Source organism: Macaca mulatta, chromosome 1, assembly GCF_049350105.2.
Source record: "Macaca mulatta isolate MMU2019108-1 chromosome 1, T2T-MMU8v2.0, whole genome shotgun sequence".
NCBI lineage: Eukaryota > Metazoa > Chordata > Mammalia > Primates > Cercopithecidae > Macaca > Macaca mulatta.
The window spans coordinates 196,687,431-196,709,060 of NC_133406.1; the positions used below are offsets into that span (position 1 = coordinate 196,687,431).

General features: G+C 52.0%; 1 protein-coding gene and 2 long non-coding RNA genes across 12 annotated transcripts; 2 read left to right on the top strand and 1 right to left on the bottom strand.

Moving 5' to 3' along the window:
- Positions 1-245: 245 nt before the first annotated feature.
- IPO13 (importin 13) lies at positions 246-21,398 on the bottom strand. 10 transcript variants are annotated; one of them, XR_013403162.1, is made up of 20 exons: positions 20,678-21,398; positions 18,200-18,936; positions 11,517-11,657; positions 11,268-11,409; positions 10,993-11,159; positions 10,652-10,772; positions 10,418-10,565; positions 9,810-9,991; positions 9,699-9,725; positions 9,370-9,504; positions 9,077-9,220; positions 7,660-7,740; positions 6,944-7,118; positions 6,732-6,856; positions 3,669-3,721; positions 1,354-1,420; positions 1,213-1,271; positions 976-1,065; positions 503-684; positions 246-413 (listed from the first exon to the last, which is right to left on the bottom strand). XR_013403162.1 is itself a non-coding variant. In XM_015137666.3 (20 exons), exons 1-20 carry the CDS (start codon positions 20,759-20,761, stop codon positions 317-319), a joined length of 2,892 nt encoding a protein of 963 aa, XP_014993152.1. In that variant the 5' UTR covers positions 20,762-21,398; the 3' UTR covers positions 246-316. The 10 variants fall into 10 exon arrangements, 5 of the variants coding, with proteins under 5 accessions (XP_014993152.1, XP_077816457.1, XP_077816484.1 ...); XM_015137666.3 differs by having other exon boundaries at positions 6,732-6,828; positions 6,981-7,118; XM_077960331.1 differs by having other exon boundaries at positions 6,732-6,828; positions 6,981-7,118; positions 18,200-18,981.
- On the top strand, positions 5,548-8,044 carry LOC144334001 (uncharacterized). The gene is made up of 3 exons (XR_013403235.1): positions 5,548-5,649; positions 5,806-6,308; positions 6,603-8,044. It is a non-coding gene; the product is annotated as an uncharacterized LOC144334001 (long non-coding RNA).
- LOC144334006 (uncharacterized) lies at positions 11,537-15,167 on the top strand. The gene is made up of 2 exons (XR_013403240.1): positions 11,537-12,455; positions 14,074-15,167. It is a non-coding gene; the product is annotated as an uncharacterized LOC144334006 (long non-coding RNA).
- Positions 21,399-21,630: the final 232 nt, after the last annotated feature.

Genomic DNA, 21,630 nt, shown 5'->3' on the forward strand with positions numbered 1-21,630 from the left:
AATGGGGATGGCGGGGTTGATGACACTAGTGCAACCACCCCACCCCAAGGGCAATGGCAGTATTCTGAAGGGCTCCAGCCTAGGTGTCTTGGCTACAGCAATATCTCTTCCAACCTGGGAGCTAGAGGGTGTTCCTACTATTCCCTCAGGCCTGGTCCAAGCATCCTCCCATCCTTCCCCCAGGCCTTCTGGACCCAGGCTTTCAGTTAGGTGGTGGTGGCAGCAGAAAGGAGGCAGAGACAGCATGAGGGTCCAGGTTTACTCTTTGGGGATAGGGAAGGGTGAAGAGAAGGGGTGGGTGGGATGGGGGCACCCCTCAGTAGTCAGCTGTGTAATCTGTGCCATGGAGACCCCGGCACAGCAGTGTGAACTCCTTCACCATCTCCTTCACCCGCCTCTTGTTCACTCGCTCGCTGAAGGAGAAAAGGGAGAGCAGGTTAGCACCAGCCACCACCACTGCCCCCTCTCTGCCTGAGCCCAGGCCCACCCCAGCTCTGCTCACCGAAGGATCTGCTGGCTGAAGGTATCCTTCTGTTCAGGGCTGAGGCGGGCAGAGGGAAAACCAGGTGGCTGCAGGGCCTCCTTGATCCACATGCTCAGGAGGCTGAAGCAGTGCTTGTTCAGGGCGAACAGGATGTCGGCAAAGCAGTCCATGAGGCTGCGGGAGGCCTGGCCCCCAATGGCCTGAGGGAGAGGGGTTCTCAGCACACCAGGGTGTTGCCCCTTCTGCAGCAAGAATGCCTAACTGCCCCAGGCCCTCTGGACAGTTCCTAAGCCAAACCACATCACGGTGAGCGCTGCTTTTTGAGAGCCAGTTGATCCCCACAGCAATCCTAACAACTTTCAGCCATTTAATTGAAAAAGAAACAGAATCTGAGAGCTTAGGGAACCAAAGGCTCAAGCCTCCCAGAAGGCCAGCTGCCTCAGCAGTGCGGGGCCCTCACTCCCATCAAACCCCCCTTTGCTCCATCTCACCTCCAGCACTGCTATGAGCAGCATACGACCGTCTTCCTGTACCACCTTTCCCACAGACTCTACTTCCCCACACCGAGGCAGCAGCTCTGTCTGCAGAGGATGGAGAGGCCCATCAGCCCAGCTCCTTCCCAGCTCTCCCTGAGGACAAGACCTGTACACCCCAGCCCTACTGTCTGGAGTCCTGGGCAGAGCAGGGCATTGGGGTGGCAGTGGGTCAGGGTTCAGCATGGGACTCACAAAGAAGCCACAGGAGGCCTTGACAGTAGGTGCCTCAGGGAACTTGAGGGCCAGCACAGCTGTGGGACAGGCAGAGGCAGATCAGTTTAAGGATCCTCCTAGGGGAGCCCCAGGCCCACCCGTCCATCTCGCCCCACTTACCACACTGGAACACAGCTTTGACATCCAATCGTTCACACAGGAACAAATCTGGCTTCCGCTTCAGAGCCTGCAGGAGGTGGAGCTGGTAAGCCCAGCCCCAGCCAGCTCCAAGGACCATCCCCCCACTCACCTGCCACCCTAGCCCCCAACTTCACACCTCACAGGTAAAGGCTGCCAAAACCAGCTACTCAGCCATCTCTGGGGGACCCGGACCACCTCAGAGTTCAGTAGGTCAGGTGAGGACAGCTCAAGGGATGCTATGTACATGTATGTGTACATGAATGCACGGGTGTATGTGAGAGAGGTTGGGGGTGGGGATAATGCAGAAAGTTTGGGTTCCAGACACCTTTCCCTCTTCCCTCCATCAGGGCCAGATGTCTCGCAGGCTCTAGGTTGCCAGCAGTGACTTCATGTTGATTCACAGAGGGAGTTAAGCACCCCAGGTTTGTGAATAGGGCAGCAGGAAGAAGAGATGGCAGCCAGACAGGGAGCCCTTAGCCCAACAGCCCTCCTCCCATGTCCCTCCTGTATTCCTGAGGCACCCTCTAGCTCCTGCTCAAGAAGAGGAAAAGTACAGCAGGAGCCTTGGAGCCTTGGCCCCATCTTTCACCCAGGGTACCCTGTGTCCAGGCCCTCTTCGGCCATACACCCACCAAGGAGTCAGTGCTGCTGTGGGTGAGGGGGAAGAGATGAAGTGAAGGGGACAGATGGCCTGCCCCGAGTGGTACCAGGACATGACTGGCACATCCTCAGGTCACAGGAGATGCTCTGCACAGCTCCAGCCATCCTCAAACACTGCTGCTCCCCAGCAATGCCCCCAGTGCATACCACGTAGACCTCTACCCTCCAGCCCCTCACATCCCCTCTACCCCATGTTTACTCATGTGCAAACACCCCCACATGCACCATCACTTGAAATGCCCTCCTTACATACCTCTGTCACACCCTTAACATACACACGCTCTCCCCATCTGGAACACACCCTCATTACACAGTCACACATCACACCTGCACATCCCCAAACCATGTCCACACACCTACACCCTCAGCCTTGCCACAGTCCCCCTGTGCACTCTCCCAACATACCCATCCACAAACACACATTCAGACACCCTCCCCATCAAAGATACACCCTTGAAAACACCCATACACATATCCATCCAGGCCCAGAACACTCCCTGTTCTTCCCTCCTCCCAACCTCCCCCTCCCCCAGAAACTAGACTTGTAAGTTCCAGGAGAGCAAGAACTGTGCCTGCTTTTGCTCACCATTATATCCTCAGTACCTAGCAAAGTAGAGCATGTATCACACACTCAATAAGTATCTGTGGAATGATTAAGCAAAGAAACACTCCATTTACCCCAACTCACAGGTTAGGGGATCTGCATGCTAGGAACCCCTAACACACAGAAGCCCCCATCACTAACTCCATGCCCCCACAGCCCAACATGCATCTCCAAACCATACTCTGATACAGACATACCAATGACTCAACATACACTCCTATCCTCCATAATACACACTCCCACAACCCAGCACACACACACCTCCAACCCATGTCCACGCTCTAAATCCATCAAGGCCTAACACATCAACAAACAACACAAAACACACAACACATCAACATATAGCATACATCAAGGCACACATTCACCCCAGCACCCAACACAATACACATACTACTTACAGGTGATTTCTGTTCCCTTCCCAAACCAAACTCAAAACATACAAAATAAGGTCTCACACACTGAAACACATACAAAACGCAAACACATCCTAACGTGGAGCCTGCACTCCACCTCTCAGCAGCAGCTCAACCTCTCCAACAGCCCAACTCTGGGCTCCACCGTGCACATTCCTCTTCAGCCCCTCGCTTTGGAGCTGCTCCCAGCCTACCTCTCAGGAGCAGGCTGGGGACACTGAGGCAGGCAGTTCCCGGCAGGAGCACGGGGACAGTGAACCCCAGGCCCTTCAACTCCAGCCCTACCTGTGAACTTCTTGGGCAACAAGAAGCTGATGGGCGCAGTCACCACCCCCTCCCTTTCCCATTCCCCACCCGAGGCCAGCCCAGCTCCCTCCCTTCGGGATCAGCCTCTCCCTGGTCTTTGTAGAAGACTGAGCTAGTTGAGGCATAGGGGCACTAAAGGAGGATGTTGGGTTGTCAACTTCCACGGAAACAGATGAAGAAACTCTATTCAACTGAACAGAAAAAAAAATTTGTCAACAGAAAGCTAAAAATAGGCTTAAATTGAATTTCAACATAAGAGAAAGAGAAAGAGAGAGAACAGAACGTGAATGAATAAAACTAAAACACACCTGTGCCAGGAGTTGCATAAATGAATCAACAATATCAGGATGATCCCTGGGCCCTAAAATATAATAAAGATGGAACTTAAGAAAAAATTATACAAACAGCAACTCAACCTCATATAGTTATGTGGGACTGAGAGCCTGCAGGGAGACAGCGTGGGGGCACATGAGCAGCAGGAAGCAAGATAAAGAAACAAAACATACAAAAACCATGAACTGGGAGAAGCCCAACAGAAAGAGACGGCAAAGTGAAGGACGGGCCTGCCCCAGCTCCCTCCAAGGGGCCTTCCGCCTACTCCCCACTCCTCCTCGGGCCATCCCCTCGTGTTCCCTTGGTACTTGAGCAATTCTGGACTCCACATAGCTGAAGAAATGGCCACCACACTTACTGTGGCCTCTGGCAGGTTGGGGTAGCCCTACACCGCTCCTAGCACATACCTCCCAGCAGCCAGTTATTGAAGAGGAGAGCCGGGATGGCAGGTGGGGGTGGGGGGGGTCAGTCCTTGGTATCTCTTTTTTGTGGTTTATCTGAGGGCCCTAGAAAGGCCAGGGCATCAGAGCCTGAGTAAGTGCCACCTCACTTCAATGGCCTTAGGGCTCTTGATCTGGCAAAGGAAAATAATCTATTTGGTCCACTTAAACCAGAGGACTCTTGCTTAGGTATGGCAGTGCCCAGCATGCTCTGGAGATGGCCTGGCAAGTCACTGGCAGGGAACCAGAGGAGGAAACAGCATCATAAGGCCGAAAACAAGAGCCCCACCCCAGCAAAGCTCCTCCACATGGACACAGACTCAGCAGAGAGCCAAGCTCAGGGCTGAGGACTAGTTCCCATCATCTGGACATGCCAAGAAATAGGGAAAGCAGTCAACGTGTCATCCCATGGTCCAGTGGGAAGGCAGAGCCCGAGGAAGGAATGGCTAAGATTGGGATGGCGTAACAGGTATGGGAGCCATCCTGTCCAGTGAGACAACCAACAAGCCCAACAAATATGATGTTGGACACTTCTGCCTCCAGTTCTGATGATTCCTGAGGCAAGAATATGGCATGCACCTGGAGCTCCTACCCAGGCTTCTCCACTCTGAGGAGGATGTGGTGCAAAACCATCTGCCTAAGACACCACTAAGTAGCTGTGTGATCTTGCGCAAGCCACAAATGCTCAGTTTCCCCATCTGTAAAGCAGATAATCTCTGCCCTGCTTCCTTCTCTAGGCTATGAAGAGTCACCAGTAAATAAAGCCTGTTCCTTTGGTATCTGAACTCTGAGTTATTTAAGTCCTAGAAAGTGAGGCCCAATGTGCACCCTGCAGGTTTGATATTCAGCAGCCACCCTGTTAGAGGTGGGCCAGACAGTGAGAAGGTTCCAAGGGCAGGGAGCCTTCCCTCTCCTTTACTTAACAGCGTCTGTGGCCTGCTGTATTCTGGCCTCATTCTGGGCACTGGGGATGCAGAGAGAAGAAACTCAACCCTACCCTTGAGGGGCTTAGTCTAGTAAGAGAGATAGACATGAAAGCTGATTATTGTGTGTGATCGGTGCTGTTTCAGCAGTGTGTACGGGATGCAGTTTCAGTACAGTTAGAAGCACCCAATTCTGCCTCAGAAAAATTACTTTGAGAAGTGATGCAGTCCTCCTCTTTTGTAAGGCATGAAGGAGTGAGAGTTCACCCAGTAAAGGGCATAGGACATTCCAGTCAGAGGAGCAAGGCACAGGGATCAAATGGGACACAGTAAGGAAGAGGCAGTGTGGCTGGAATGTTGGAGTCATGAGGACATCAGCAGGAGAGGACAGGAGAGGCATGACAGAGCCTTGTCACGTGGGTGGGAATGGAACAATAAGCTGAGGGCAATGGGAACAATGAAAGGGTTTTAAGCCTGGGAAGACAAATGCTCAGATTTGTGTTTTCATGAAGATTATAGCTGCAGTGTGCAGAACAGATTGGAGAGAAGGGGAGATGTCAAGAAAACCCACTAGAAGGTTGCTGATAATCCAGGTGAGACCCTAAACTGAGGCAGTGGCCACAGAGGTGGGTAGAAGTGGACCGACCGAGAGAGAATCAGGAGCCAGGATCAATGGGGCTTGTCCCAGATTGGGTACAGGGAGTGGGAGAGGTGGAGTTGAGGATGACCACACCAGGTTTCTGGTTCAGTTTTCTCCCCAGTTTGGACCTACTCCATGGCCCACAGAAACAGAGGCCAGGATCATGAGACCAAGCACTGAGGATATGAGCTGCAAGTACTCTGGGCGCCAACCGAGACCCCTGGGGAGCCTCAAACCCGTGACCACGAATCCAGGCAAGGCTCATGAGGCTAGCTGAGCAGTGTTGTTTTTTTTTGTTTGTTTTTGTTTCTCCAAATTGGAAGCCTGGATTAGACAACACGAGAAGCCTGAATGAAGCCCCTGCTCCCAACTCTCTCAGGCAAAGGGCCACAGTGAATGGAGGGCTAGGACCACAGCCAAAGGTACTCGACTTCAGGCCTAGAAAGGACTAAGCCTTGATGCGGGGAAAGGAACAAGCGGTCTCTGAGTACTTCACTGTGCAAAAGCCCCCGAGCCAGGGGCCCAGAAGATGTGACTTTAACACCTGTAAACACTCATTTCAAGTATATGGTATCTCCGTTTCACAGATATGGAAATGAAGGCCCAGCAAAGGTAAGTGACTTGCCCAAGGACACACAACTAGTTGGTGGTGATGAACTTAGAATCTAGGTCTAGTTGACTTCAAAAGCCCGTGCTCTTTCCACTTTTCGTTATATCCCAAAGTAAAGGAGCCAGCCCAGTGCCCCAAGTCCCTCAGAGCCTCTGCCCACCTCCCACCCCCACCTCCTTCTTCCATATCCAGACTGGCCCTGAGCCCAGCAGGCCAGCAGAAGACATCATTCACCCTCTTATCCACTTCAACCTAAGGTTTCAACTATTTGTAAGGTGCTGTGCTTGATCTCACAGGTTTCCCATCAAGTCCCACGTGTGACTCAGGGGACAGAGAAGAACAGAGTGGGCAGCTTTGGCTCCCCATTTGGGGAAGCAGAGGCAGTGGCAGTGGCAGCAGCAGCAGAGACCCTGGTCAGGACCTACCTTGCTGGAAGAGAGTGAGTGTGACGGAGGTGACGAGCAGGAAGAGGGCCTCAATTGGGGGAAAGTGGGCAGGCTCATGAGCAAAGATGTGGACCAGCTACAAGAAAGCAGGGAATGCTGGTCAGCTGAGACCCAGTCTCACCAGGATAGAGCAATATCCCTGGAATGCAAGTGGGGACCCCAGCCACAGCAGCCATCTGACCCACCCCCACCCAGGGTCAGGAGCTCTGCCCCAACCAGAAGGCCCACCTGTCGAGTGAGGTCAAGAGCAGAGGCCTGGGGGATGGTGCTGTACATCCGACCCAGCATCTCACACAGCTGTGGCACCATGGGGGCAAAGTCATCCAGCAGCGTCTTAACAGACTTCTCAAAGATAGCGCACACCGCCTTGGGAAGAAAACAAAGGGGCCCTGGTCAGCAGGTCATGACTGGCTGGAACAGCGCTGAAGCCCTGCACAGAGGGGGCCTAAAATCGGGCCCTTACCTATAAGCCTTGCCTGGCCCTGCAAACAAAAGAACGTAAGCAAGTCTGACCCTTACCCTGAAAGGCAGGGGCAAAGGCCCTTCACTGAGGGGCAAAGGATGTAACTGTAGAACTTAACTCCTGCTACTTACATCTCTACCATTTCCTCTCAGGGAGCAGCAACAGCAACAAAAACCTGAATTGAAAAGGGACCAAAGGCAGGTCTCTGGTGCTAAAACAGATGCCTGAGTGTCACTCGACCCTAATATTACAGTTCTTGCGTTAAGCACTTCTCATATTGGGGAGTTCTAAATGTCTTCCCAAAAGATTCCTTATCTCTATGGGGCAGGATTCACCTCCCTTGTTTCTCCAAACCATTGTAAGCTGACGTGTGGCAGTAACATCTTACCCTGCTACACCTCTGAGCAGTCACTGTGGGAGCAGAGGACAAGGGTCAGGGCTCACCTCCACAACCTGGGCATCATTCAACCATTTGCTCAGCACCTTCTGGATAAGCTGGAAGACCTGCTGCAGCACCACCACCACCTGAAGACACAGGAAGAAGTGAAGTGCTTCTGCTATTGATCACTGTGACCCACTTGAGAAGGACTTGGTAGCAGGGAGGAGGGGAGCAGTTCAAACCTATTACCCCAGAATGCACACTGAAGACCCAGTGCATGGGTCACCTAGGGGAAGAAGTGGTTTGCTGAACTCTCTCATGAATGAAAAAGGAGGATATCCTGAATTCTAGGGATCATCTCAAAGGAAGCCTCAAACTGCAAAGCAGAGATATCACAAGTGCTTCATAAGGTTACAAAAACTTTGTAGACTTAAAAAAAAAAATCACCCCCTATCACTGCTCTGTAAAACCAAGGCTATGGACTAGCCTCTGAAGAAGAGCAGATGTTATCTCCTCCAAATAGGCTTGAGGTAGGGAGCCCCAAGGAATGCACAGATGCAGGCTTAAGCTGCTCTGCCAGCTTACGGAGGAGTAGAGAGCAGACTGAGGTCCTGGGAGGTGAGGAAAGGCAGGATGATGACTACCATGTAAAGAAGCAGCTCTGTGGGATGACAGTGGCCCAGGTGTGGTCTAAAGCCAAGAGGCTAACTGAAACTGGGTTGGGGAGTTAAGCAAAGAGGCCACGATGCCCATGGCTTCCTTTTCTCCTGGAGAAATCCTGGAGGGAGTTCTGGGAATAGCAACCAAAGCAGTCTTTGTAAAGAACTTTACAATATGCAAACTACCTTCACTTAAGACCACATCTGCTATCCAGCACAGTTCTATGAATTGAGTAAGCCAGACATTTCAATGTTCTCAGTTTTTAATGGGAAGCTGAGGCTTGCCCCAGATCAAGCAGCTTCTAAGTGGTCACCCCAAAACCTGTGCCCAAGCTTATCACAAGACTTATCACACTGCTTTGTGACAATCTGAGCAACTTGAATTTCCTCTGCACTGGGAGCAACTTGAAGGCCAGAACTACTACATGTGGAGGATGTAATGAGCATCCTTAGTGCTCACAGGGGACAGTAAATGTTGAAGTAGAAGGCCCTACAGAGCTGGAGGTTGAACAGGGGCCCATAATAACATCACTTAAGGGTTGAAGGATATAACGTCAATGTCCCTCATGAGGCTGAGGAATCTCAATGACATCACCCTAATTGGGCTGGGGACAAGGACAACATCACACACAGAGTTGAGTGAGATAATGACATTGCTACCTACAGAGTGAGGCAATTATAGGTCATTCATGGAGTCAGAGGACCAAATATATCACCCCCACGGGGCAGGGAGAACAATGACAACATTACCCACAGAATTGAAGAGTGACAATGACATTCCCACAGGTGGGGGTGGGGGGATGGCAAAGACAATGTCACCCACGGGGTTGGGTCCCTGTGGCACTGGCAGCTTCCGAAGCTCAGGGCCTTCGTGATCATCCTCATGATGACTGATGTCCAATGTGGTGAAGAGGTTGGAGAGAAGCCCCAAGATGTGAACAATGGCCAGCTTGTTGGAGGGATTGGGCTGCAGGGAGAAGCAAACCAAGCTCCAGATCTCCTAGCCCCAGTTTGGTCCCCAGATCACTGAGCCCCAGCTCTAAGGGCCAGCTCCACCTTCACCCCTCATCAGCCACAGCGTACCAGTACTGCTCCCGGCCCCCAGAGCTCACTCACTATCTCCTCTGCCAGCTTCTCCAGTTGCTGGATATAGGGTGAGATAAGCGAGTGCAGGTTCTTAAGAATCTCCTCCACTTGAAGAGCTGACAGCAGGAAGCCCAGCGCCTGCATCAGCCACATGCACTGGCTTGTCTGTGGGGCAGAACATGGATGGTCAGTCCTGGCCACATCTAGTTGTGGGGTAAGAAGGAAAACGGGCCTCTTGGGAGAAGAAAAACACAGAGAATAAGGGGTAAGAGGAAGGGGAAGGCCAAAAAACAGGATTTCAGGGATAAGAGATTCCCACAAGACCCCCAAGGAGACCCCTAGAAACTTCTGAGCCGCACCTTGTGGATCTGTTTCATCAGCACATCCTGCGGGGGAGAAAGAAGGAATGTAGTATCAGCACAGTGCAGAGTGTGCTCTGAAGCTCAGTACCATCCAGGGCCCCTGCATACCTGGGACACGGCCACAATGTTGGCAGCATAGGGAGGCAGGTCATACTTGCACTCTCGGCAGATCTTCTTGAGGGTAGACACAGAAGAGACAGAGAGCTCAGGATTGCCTAGGGCATGCAGTACCAGGGGCAGAACACTGTTGATCATGACGGGGTGGTCAGCCAGCCATTCAGACAGAGCTCCTGGAGGAAGGAGGGAGACAGAAGGATCTTTGAGGCAGGCCAGACTGGCTTTGTACCATGTCTCTGAGGCAAGCAGAGTTCCTGGCAGGGTCAAGTTGCAGCCCTAGCACAGAGCACTGCTCCATTCAGAGGACATATGCATGTGCATGCTCAAACATGAGCCTTACAGCTGAGAAGCAGGGAGAGGTTACTCAACAGAAGCCCAGTACTGCTGTTTCACTGACAGTAAACTAGCCTCACTGAATTCAGCTCAGTGTGCCATCAGATGGACCCCCTAGACCTGCCAGGACAGTCAGTTTGTTACAACACTGATTGTGTGTAGGCACATGGCTCTCCCATTCTGGATAGAATCCAGCATGCTGGCTGTGGCCGGGGTGGGGTGCTGTGGCTCTGGGAATATGGTCATGGGTGTGTGCCAGGTCTCACCAATGGTGAACATGACAGTGTCTGCCAGCTGCACGTTGCTGATGCTGATCCGTGGGATGAGGCCAATGAGCCCAGGCACCACATCAGAATAGTTGACGTCAATGGTCTCTGCGATGGATTGGAAGCCGTAGAGGAGGGCCTCTGTGTGCTGGGGAAAGAGGGTGCCACTGGCTTGGATGAGGAGGAGGGTGTGACAGGTCTGGGAGGGCTGAGGGAATCAGGCTTGGGAGGTACCTGCCAGGAGTAGGGCTCCTCTGAGCTGGTGAGCAAACGACCCAGCTTGTCATAGAGGTTGCTGAGCAGCTCGGCCCCCAACATCTCATAGACATACATGAGCGTGTCTGAGATGTCCACCCTGAGAAGCAGATGAAGGCCTTTTATACTGCCTGGATCCTGACCCTGGATCCTGCCCCCAAGCCCAGGAGCCTACCCCAGTACCCCCACAACTCTGCAACAATGCCTAGAAAACAGAGAAAGGAGCCCCAAAATTCAGAAAGCCTGGCCTTGGGCCCCTTCCCTCATTGCCTTCATTATTTCTGGACTCCATTTTAGAGGAGCTGGCCTGCTACCATCACCTGTAAATTCGGAACTGCTCCTTCTCGTCTGAGGACCAGAATCCATATTCCTCATCAGAAGGGAACTGGGCCTTGTGCAGAAGCACATCCACCAGCTGGAAGTAGACTGGCCGGTACACCTGCTGGTATACAGCCTGCTTCTCTGCCTCAAAGGATAGAATATCATCCTGAGAGAGCCAGGGAAGACAATTAGCCACCTCACCAGCAGCCATAGAAGCCCATGATCCACCTTCTTCCACCACAGCCCAGTCCTACTGGAGGTCACACAGACACACCTGCAGCGTGTACCAGAAGGTGAGGGTTAGGGAGCTGGTGGTCTCATTGACAGGATAGTGGCCAGGGATGCCTGTGCAGAACATAATCATGTTGACAAGTGCCAGGAAACTCTGCCAGTGCTCTACTTGGTCCAGCAAGGCCCTGGGGAGGAGGAGACACAGTCAGGTCATTCTACCTCTCCAGGGACTTCCATAACCCCACCTCTTAGAGGGCCCTACTATCCCACCCCCAGCTGCTCCACCCCTTACCGGGAGTGGTTCTCGCCCAGGGCCACAGCGATGCGACAGATGCCATGGGAGGTCTCCATGTCCCCGTTCTGCACTGCCTGCCGCAGTTGTTCCTGCAGACCCAGCACCAGCGGGATGAGCTTCAGGAGCGTGTTCACGTACCTAGAGGCATGAGGTAAGAAAATCCATCAGAGCTCTCTGCTCACCCCCACACTGGCTTTAAGAGAAAGGCATAATCTCCTTGTCTTCCTTCAAAGCTCCCCTCCCCTTATTAAATCCTAAGCAAAACAAGGGTCAGGGTCTACATGGCAGATTTGATGTTCCCTATGTTGGGAAGAACCTTAGGTCAGAGCCCCCAGAACTCTGAGAGGGAAGTATGAGAAGGCTGGTATTACGGGTTGAATTGTGTTCTCCAGGTGGACTGCGAGCTGATTCCAGAATGGGTGAAGATTTTGTTTTTTGAGATGGGGTTTTGCTATGTTACCCAGGCTGGTCTCGAACTCCTGAGCTCAAGAGACTCGGTCTCCTGCTCAGCCTCTGGAGTAGCTGGGATTACAGGTGTGAGCCACCACGTCCAGCTAGGTTACAACTTCTGGGGAGGTTGAGATGAAGTGAATATAGTTTGCATGTGGTGATAACATGAAGTTTGGGGCGCCAGAGGGCAGACTCGCATGGGTCAAATTATGTCCCCACAAAAAAGATACGTTTTTTGATAAATCCTAATCCCCAGTACCTCAAAATGTGGCCTTATTTGGAAATAAGATAATTGCAGATGAGGTTATACTGGAGTAGGATGGACCTGAACTCCAATATGACTGGTGTTCTTATAAGAAGACATCCATGTGAAGACAGAGACATACAGGGAGAATGCCACATGAGGACTAAAGTAGAGAGTGGAGTGATGCAGCTGGAAGCCAGAGAACACTGAAGACTGCCAGCAAACCACAGAGCTAGCAAGAGGCAAGGACGGAGTCTCCTACAGGTTTCAGAAGGAGCTCAGCCTTGCCAACACCTTGATTTCAGACTTCTAGCCTCCACAATTGTGAGACAATGAATTTGTTTGGTTTTAAAGCCACCTAGTTTGTGGTACTTTGTTATGGTAGCCCTAGGAAACTGATACAGTCTGGCAGGGGTGATTGAACAAGAGTGGGAGACAGAAGAGTAAACACAGGCTCAGAAGCCCTGATTAAAAAAAAAAAAGATTTTGGAAGGCAGCAACAGCTCATGAGAGCATCAACCCCTGCCATCCACTCTACTCTCTACCACCAAATCCCAACTCTTGAGGAGTCTGGTGGCAGCACGGAGGGAGAGAAGTAGATAATGAACTCAGAGCTAAGAGGCCAAACAGACAGGATTTGACGACTGACTGGATATGAGGAAGGCGAAGAATAAAGGCAACTCTCAGGTCACTGGCTAAACAACTAAATAGATGGTGGAGCTATTTACTGAGACCTGTGGGGTGAGGAATGGGGAATAGCAACACCTTTAATGGGAGGTGGAAGGTGATAAGCTCAGTCTTAGATAAGTTGATTCACAGACACCTGATAGGTTATGCAGGTAGAAGCATCTAGAAAGAGTTGGATATAAAACCCTGAAACCCAGCATAGAGGTTAGAGCAAAAGCCATAGATTTGAGAGTCATCAGCTAACAGCTGGTAATTGAAGCTACGGGAGTAGATGAAAATTGCCCAGGGAGAATGTGTTGAATGAGAAAAAAAAATAAGAGGGTCCAGATCAGAGCCCTGAAACACAACGATCTCTAAAGGAGAAGGATAGATAGCCCAGTATACGAAGGGGACTGAGAGAAGCCTGGCTCAGCCCACTGGATCCCTCTTTAGCACCTTGGTCTGTGGAGATGAGACTAAGCAGAGGAAGCCACGCTCTAACAGTAGGGATCAGGTGCTTGGGACCCCTCTGTTGTCAATCATAATGTCACCATAGCAATCTATTTTAGGGAGTGGGGGACTGAGGATCCCAGAAGGAGTTCTATCTGGACTTGCCCCAAGCAGGTTGCTAGGCAGTAGCCTCATATCCTTGGTGGGAGGATGAGAATGACAAAAAGAGGCAACCAGCCCAGGGACATCGGCCTCCTTCTCCACATCCCCATTCTGGTAGGAAAAGTCATCCATGCCAGGATATCCCCAGCCCAGAGACAGCCCCAGGGGGTGCTGCCTGGAGACGGCTGGGATAGCTTCAGTCTCCTGACCCTGACACGGGCTGCACCACCAGACAATGGGCATTTTCAGGCCAGACTCTGGCACAAAGACAAGAGGCAGGGCCAAGGCTATGGCCCACAAGCTCCTCAGCAACTGAGATGGGTGCAGGAGGTAGCGCTCTACCCCCCTAGCATCTCCACTGTATTCTAAGGCTCCTTCCTCCACCTGCCAAAGTTTATGCAGACGGCAGATACTCAGTGAAGGTTCTTAATGTGTCTCATCTGAGCCTCATAATAGAACAAATCAAGGATAATACAGCCTCAAAGGGCTCAGAGTATCATATCACTCAAGGTCATACAACTTAGAAGCAGAATCCAGGTTGAAACTTCCCCTTAAACTGCTACAGGTCTGCTTTTCTTTCAGGGCCCAACCAGGATTTCCCCAAAGGATCTATGTGCATCTCAGCCCATATCTCCAGTGCTAACTGATGGGAGCCCCCAACAGCCTGCCTAATTCACTTTCCCTCCCTCCCTAACTCCCAAGGAAAAGCTTTTCCAGCATTAAAAACATATTTCTGGAAAAAAAATACATTTCAAAGGAGAGAGCCAGGAAGCAGCAGCAGCTGTGGAGGAGCAAGAAAAGGGTGACTTGAGTGCAAGCTTAGCTAAGGGGAGGGCCAATGTCAGGACACCTGGGGAAGGCGTGCCTGGATGACCCAGGAGTCAAAGCCACTGAAGGTGACTTTCACAAGCCAAAGCTGGGAAACTAGACTGGGTAGAGCAAGGACCAGGCTCGGATTCTGGGTTGGATGCAGCTCACCCATGGGAAGAAGTTCCTGCATAGATTTCCTACCACCTGAGCACCTGTGTCTGCGACCTGTGAGTGGACAGAAGAACAAGTCTGAGGTCCCAGAGGTTTCTAGGTTTGGGGGAAGGAGACAGGGAGGATGTCTTTACGACCACAGCTGAGGCTGGGTTCAAGAGGCCTGGCTCCAATCGGTCAGTTCAAGTAGCTGAGGCAGGGCTGCTGGGACTCCTCCGCTGCTGCTCACACGGAGCTCAGCCCAGACCTGCAATTAGAGCTTCACTTCAGGAGCAGAGCTGAGAAAATGGGGAGAGTTGCTAAGCAACCAAGGGGCTGCAGCCAATGGGCGCCAAGGAGGCTGTGGGTTACCTCACTGGCTCCTTGCTCGCTCATTCGTTCAGAGGAGAAGGGGCATCAATTACCTGCCAAAGCCCTTGAGACTGGCTGGGCGGGTAAACTTGGGTGTATCCAAGGACACCTCACATCACCCACACACTTGCCCTGATCTGTTTCCCTTAGTCACCAACTGTCGGAGCCCACCCAGCACTTGAGCTTCAGGCTGCCAAGAGAGGCCTTGATCTGGGACTAGGTATCCACCTTAAGCTGGAAAGCCTGGGAAGCCGGGGGATAGGTATCATAATAACTGCCAACACAATAATGAAACCAAATACTGGCAACTGCTGTTTACGGAGTACATAGGAACCATGCTAAAAGCTTCACGTTCTCTTATTTAATCCTCATACCGAAACAATCTTTTATTTTTTAAAATCAACCCCAATGTTTAAAAGTTTTAAAAGGCAGTCGTTAAGCACATTATCTATGTGTGTATGTGTGCGTGTGTGTGTGCATATACATATATATACACATACATACACACACACACACACATATATATGAAACCAACTCCTTTTCAAATTTAGCCACTGAACAATTAGGCCCACTTTCTATCGCATGATTCCGGTTCTACTTCTTTTTTTTTTTTTTTTTTTTTTTTTTTTGAGACGGAGTCTCGCTCTGTCGCCCAGGCTGGAGTGCAGTGGCCGGATCTCAGCTCACTGCAAGCTCCGCCTCCCGGGTTCACGCCATTCTCCTGCCTCAGCCTCCCGAGTAGCTGGGACTACAGGCGCCTGCCACCTCGCCCGGCTAGTTTTTTTTTTTTGTATTTTGTAGTAGAGACAGGGTTTCACCGTGTTAGCCAGGATGGTCTCGATCTCCTGACCTCGTGATCCGCCCGTCTCGGCCTCCCAAAGTGCTGGGATTACAGGCTTGAGCCACCGCGCCCGGCCCTGGTTCTACTTCTTATGACCAATTCTAAAAGTAAACGGCCTTAATCCATTTAATAGTAACTATGTTTCTCTTTTAAAAAATAAACAGTTGGCCAGGCATGGTGGCTCATGCCTGTAATCCCAGTACTTTGGGAGGCCGAGGCAGGTGTATTACCTGAGGTCAGGAGTTCAAGACCAGCCTGGCCAACATGGCAAAAACCCGTTTCTACTAAAAATGCAAAAATTAGCCAGGTGTGGTGATGCACGCCTGTAATCCCAGCTACTCTGGAGGCTGAGGCAAGAGAATCGCTTGAACCTGGGAGGCGGAGGCTGCAGTGAGCCGAGATTGTGCCACTGTACACCAGCCTGGGCAACATAGTGAGACTCTGTCTCAAAATAAATAAATAAATAAATAAATAAATAAACAAACAGTTACCATTAACCATTAACAGTTACCATTACCATCACATAAAGTATAAACGAAGAACATACACACACAGTTCCCATTTTAAAACATGTAACGTATGAATAACCCAAACGTACAAATGCATGCTGCTGACCATCCCAACCCCAGCAGAGACCACAAAAGAACTCCCATTACTCAAGGAGTCAAAATACTCTTTACCGAACACCAGGGGCAGGACTTATGCACATTATCCTATTTAAACCTTTACAACTCTGTGGGGTTGATATGATCATCCCCATTTTATTGATGAGGAAACTGAGGCTTAGGAATGGTTTATCCAAGATTTCAGATCTAATAAGTGAACATTCTGGGATTCAAATTTAGATGTGACTAATGCCAAGGCTTGAGTCGTTAGCCACTGTCCATGAAATCTCTTTCAATGGTTTTCCCTTCCAATTCTGCCAAGGGTCCCAAAGCCCCATCTCTGAAATGTCAGTGTCAGGGCCTCCAAACTCACTTTTTCTAATCCAGCTCATACCAAAAGTCTCAGTAGGCCATTTTCTCTGCTTAAAATCCTTTAATATCTTTATATCATCTTCAGGATGAAGATCAAAATCTTAAACTTGGCCAAGGTCCTGCATGATCTGGGCCCAGGTCTCCTATAACTCTGGCCCTTAAATCCTGCTGTCTAATCACACCTAATGATTTACAGATCACCAGGCCCTCTGGGCTTTCACTCTTCCCTTGCTTGGGCTCTTCCATCTGTCTGGAATGTCCTCCCTATCCATCACTTCCATCTGGCTAACTCTTACACAGCTGGGTTGTCACTTCCTCTGGGAATCCTTTCATAGCCCTCAGACTCAGTGAAAGCCTCCTCTGGGTTCTTGAAGGCCCCTGCATTCTCCATCAGAGGATTCATCATGTTGATTGTACTTGCCATTCATGTGTCCACTAGACTGTGAGCTCCGGAGAGACTGAAGCTAAAGGATTTGTCTCTGTGCTCCCAGAGCTCAGCACAAGGCCCAAAACAGGACATGCTCAATGAACATTTGCAAAACAAACACTTCACTACACTCACTTCTTTAGGGCCCTTGAATATATCATGATGCTGCCCACAAGTCTTTGCAGCTGCTGTGGTTCCTAAAGCCTAGAACACTCCACCCTCCTCCCCCAATCCCTTCCATCCCCACCCCTCCTAACTCAGGCAACTCCTACTTTCCTCCATTCAAAAAACATCAGATGCTACCATGTGCCAAGCACAATGTGACAAAGTAAAATGACAGAGTCCCTGTCCTCACAGAGGTGAGAGAAATCATGTTATGGGCTAAGAAGGAAAAATACTGGGAGCTCTGAGGTAACATAAGAGAGAAGATCAAACTTAGCCTTAAGAATCCATTGAGGACTTCCCTATGCTTAAGCTGAGGCAAGGTGTCAAGTACATGTGATGAGCCAGAGGCTGAAAGGAACATGGGACATTCAAGGAATTAAAGAAACTGTGTGAGAGTGTAGAGAGCAAGGAGAGTAGCATGAGATGAGGCCGGTGATGCCACACTGTGCAGCACCTTTATGAGTCACATTAAGGATTCCGAGCTTTAACCTAAGAGCACTGAGACGCCACTGAAGGCTTCTGATCAGAAAGATTAGATCCCCATTTTCAAAAGATCACTCTGGCTGCTGGGACAATGAATGGTATAAGAGTGAGGACAAGCTCTACAGTCATCTGGGGAGAGAGACGATGACAGCTTGGACTAAGGTGGTAGCAATGGAAATGGAAAAAAAAATAGATTTGCAATGTGGTCAGGAGGAGAACAGCCAGGACTTGGTGACTAGTTGAGAGAAGGAAAAGAGAGTCAAATATTTTAATTGAATAACTGATAATTAGTTGTTTAATGTCTGCCTCCCTGTCTGAACCATGAGGACAGGGACCATGTCTTCTTTGCTTCCTTGCTGTATCTCCAGCATAGGACCAGGTATCAGTACACATTCAATTAATGTTCATTGAACAGATGGATGGATGGATGGATGTGTGGCTGGCCAAAGAGGCTGTCTTCTGCGCGGGTGGGGACTAGCTCACCTCTGGGCATCAGGCTGTGAGATGGCATTCACAATGGCCTCCACACTGCTGTCGAAGAGCTCCGAGTCCTGCAGAGCAGCGAAGGCAGCCTGAATGAGCGCCTCACAGTCCTGCAGTGGCACCTCCAGCTGCACCCAGCTGGAGAAACACTTGAGCACCTTCTGACGCACACAGCTGGGTGAGCTGGGCTGCTGTAGTAGTTGCTCCAGCAGCGGGAAGACAGCCCCACATTCCACCGCCAGGCTGGTCCGCACCAGGCCTTTGCGGTACTGGGGTAGGCGGCTGGTCTGGAACTCCTCAGGCAGCACTGTCAGTAGCTCTAGCAGGGCTAGGCAGCGACCCTGGCCATCCACTGGTGAGTCCTCAGCCTGGAAGAGTCGTACCATATCTGCCACAGCACATGGCCAAGCGTCAGGCATCATGCTGAGAGCCAGTGAGGCCAGTGCCACGCACAGCCGAGTCAGTACAATCTTGGAGCCACTGGCAAAGCGGGTGATCTGGGTGAAGAGCTGTGCCTTTAGGCTTTCATACTGGTCAGTGGGGATGTCACTCCAGTAGCGAGAGATCTTGATGTGAAGAGCACTGGCTCCAAAGTACTGGATCTCTGGTACCTTGTCAGGTTGCAGTAGCTGCCAGCTGAAGTGCCAGGCCTGTGGGGAGACCTGGGCCTGCATCAGCCACTTCTGAGCCAGGTTCTTGTTCTCAATGTTGGGGTCATAGTAGAGCTGGTGCAGCGCCTGCAGGACAGCACAGGACTGAACAGGTGCTGGCCACTCTGGATCCTGCCAGAGCCCAGAACAGAGGTGTGACTTGGTCCTGCAAGGGTGCTCCCTCTCCCTGACTGGGGGGCTGAGCAGGGAGAGCTCAGGGCTCTGCAGTGTTTCCTGGGCCTGGGGTCCTGCTGATATCTTGAGAGCCTGAACCTTGTTCATGCTCTACCATATCCTCTTCTCCTTATAGCAAAACATTATGGGTTCAGAGAGGGAATCTCCACAGGAAAGCGAAAAAAGAGGAAGCTGATCTCCCCAAAGGGGAGGCACTTGAGGGCAAAGCCCAGGTGGAAGGAACAGCTTCGCAGGGATGAAGCTAAGTCTGAGAAGGGCATGGAACAGCTTGAGGGGACTTGACCCTCCCAGGCACAGCTGCTCCCATCAACTCCAACAGCTCCTTTCAGCTCCCCCAGGATCATCCCTAGGTCACTCCAGATGCTGGCACCAAAGCCAGTGTGAAATCAGAGCAGGACTAAGACTTTTTCCAGGCAGCCCTGGGGCACAGATATACTGGAGGGGAGGGTGAGAACACTCCTCAGAGGGCACATGTCCAACCAACTGATCCAGAGAAGCCTTGGCCATAGCTGCAGCCCTGGCAAACACCTCGCCTAGTGCTCTCCACTAGCAGAATCCCCAGGGTCTCAATTCCAATGGGACTTTATCAAGTAAGAAAACAGTGAGATTTATCTCCCAATAGCACATGGAACAGTGCGCCACCATGCCAACACTGCCCTGCTCCAAGGGGTGGGAGAGTGTGGCCAGGACCCTGACCCTTAATCAGGCTCCATCCAAGTAGGCTTAGCTCTATTCGTACCCCTGACAGCCAGTTATGGCCATTGGCCCTTGTTTGGCCCCTCAGGGATGCCAAAGCAGACAGAAGAGATGCATCCTCATTATTTGTTATGGCAAACAGGGTTAAGGATAACAAGTGAGCATCTGCAATCATTCCCTGCTTTCAAGTAAGGGAGCCCTATCTCCCCATTCATCCCAGGGTGTATGCATTCCTGCATTTCAGGTTGTAGGGAGCAGATACAAAAAAGAACTAAAGAGGCAGTTCAGAAAGATGGGCTGGGCAGTGGGGGAGCCTGGGAGGGCCATGGCAGGGAGCTATGTGGGCAGGTGAGTAGGGAGGAGCCCTGTAAGGCTCCCAGCTGGGCCAGGACCCTTGGACTCAGCACAAAACAAAGGGAGACAGCCCCAGGCCTGCCTGCTCAGGACTGGTCTGGCTTCCATCCAATAAAGGAAGGACCCTTCTTCAAAGAGTCGAAACAACCCAGATTGTTTTAGTTCCAGATCATTTTCTGAGCCCTTGGCTCAACAAAATCAGGTCCAGGATGGTTTGGCATCAGGATAATTCCAGGAGACTGAGCTGCAGGTCTCCTGGGTTCCCAGTTTCCTACTGCACTGCTCATGCAGTTCCCATGGAGCTGGAAAATAGCCAGTCTGGATGGGAGGCTAAGTCACAGCACCCTGAAGGGACCATCCCAAGACCCTAGAGTATCTGTCCACAGGGGACCTGCCTGTAAGGAAAGACAAAAATAGCCCATTAGGGCACTGCAATACTGCCTGCCCAGATAGACAGCAAATGCCAGGTGCTCTGGGGGCACCATACCAGCGGGCACCCAGCCCAGGCCTGAGCTCTGCCATTAGTGACAGTCCCCAGAACTTCTGCTCTGTCACTGGAGTGCCCACCCCAGAGCCCTCATACCTTCTCCACGTTCTCCACAGTGAAGTCCAAGGCTGGTGCTGCTCCAGCCCCTGCAGCCCCCGGCTGCTCCTCCCGCCGCTCCATCTTTGCTCCCTCCCTGGCAGGGAGGTGGGCCCTGATCTGTCTCCTGCCCCAGCCCCTTGGCTGCTGGCCCCCTGCTAGACCCCGGCTTGGGTGCCCAGGGAGTGGTGGGGTGAGGGGGAGCCCAGGGCGGGCATGGCTGCCGAGGCCTCCCCACCTCGTTTGGGGGTGGGAGGCTTGCCAGAGGCCAAAAGGGGTGCTCTTAGGAGACCCAATGAAAGGGACTCCGAGGAGGGAGCCGTCAATGAGGAGCTCTCAGGCAGGGATCCTAGTGGTAGGTAACAGCTCTGTCCCCAGAATCTGTGTGGAGGGAGTCACTGGGGAGGGAGGCCTGCGGGGGAAACCAAGTCCCTGGCTCTTGAGGGGTCACAAGGTCGATGGCCTGTACCCACAACACCCCCGCCTGGGTGAGCTCTCGGGTGCTATGAAGAGGTCATGGGGCTGGAGGGTCACGGGGGAGAGAGCCCTTCGTGGTTACGGAGGCGTCCGACGAGGCGCGGAGATGCAGCTCCGCGAGTCTGGGGCGAAGAGTCCGTGGAGTTGAGGGGCTGTGGCAGGTCCCTTCCGTTCGGCCTGGCCCGCGCTGTTCTCACCGCCCCGCTACAGCCCAGCTACCGCCGCTGCCTCCGCCCCAGTGACTGACAGACAAGCCCGCCCGGCCGGGACGGGGCAGGGACCTCGGCAAGGCGCGGGCTGCCCCGAGCGCCTGTCCCCGGCACCGCAACTCAGGCCCCCACTCTCGCCAGTTCTGGCTCGGCACGGCCCGGCACCGCCCGGCACGGCCCAGCGGAACTGCGCGGAAACTCATTCCGGGTCTTTAGCCCTGTCCTCGCGCCAGTCCGCGCTCCCCTGAGCAGGCGGTGGAGCGGCAC

Excerpts from the sequence above, each read along its gene's own strand:
- IPO13 (XM_077960331.1), bottom strand. The coding sequence starts at position 20,761 with ATGGAGCGGCGGGAGGAGCAGCCGGGGGCTGCAGGGGCTGGAGCAGCA. Across the intron at positions 10,566-10,651 it reads AGGAGCCCTACTCCTGGCAG|CACACAGAGGCCCTCCTCTA; the intron begins GTACCTCCCAAG and ends CTCTTTCCCCAG. Across the intron at positions 1,421-3,668 it reads TTATGCAACTCCTGGCACAG|GCTCTGAAGCGGAAGCCAGA; the intron begins GTGTGTTTTAGT and ends CACCTCCTGCAG.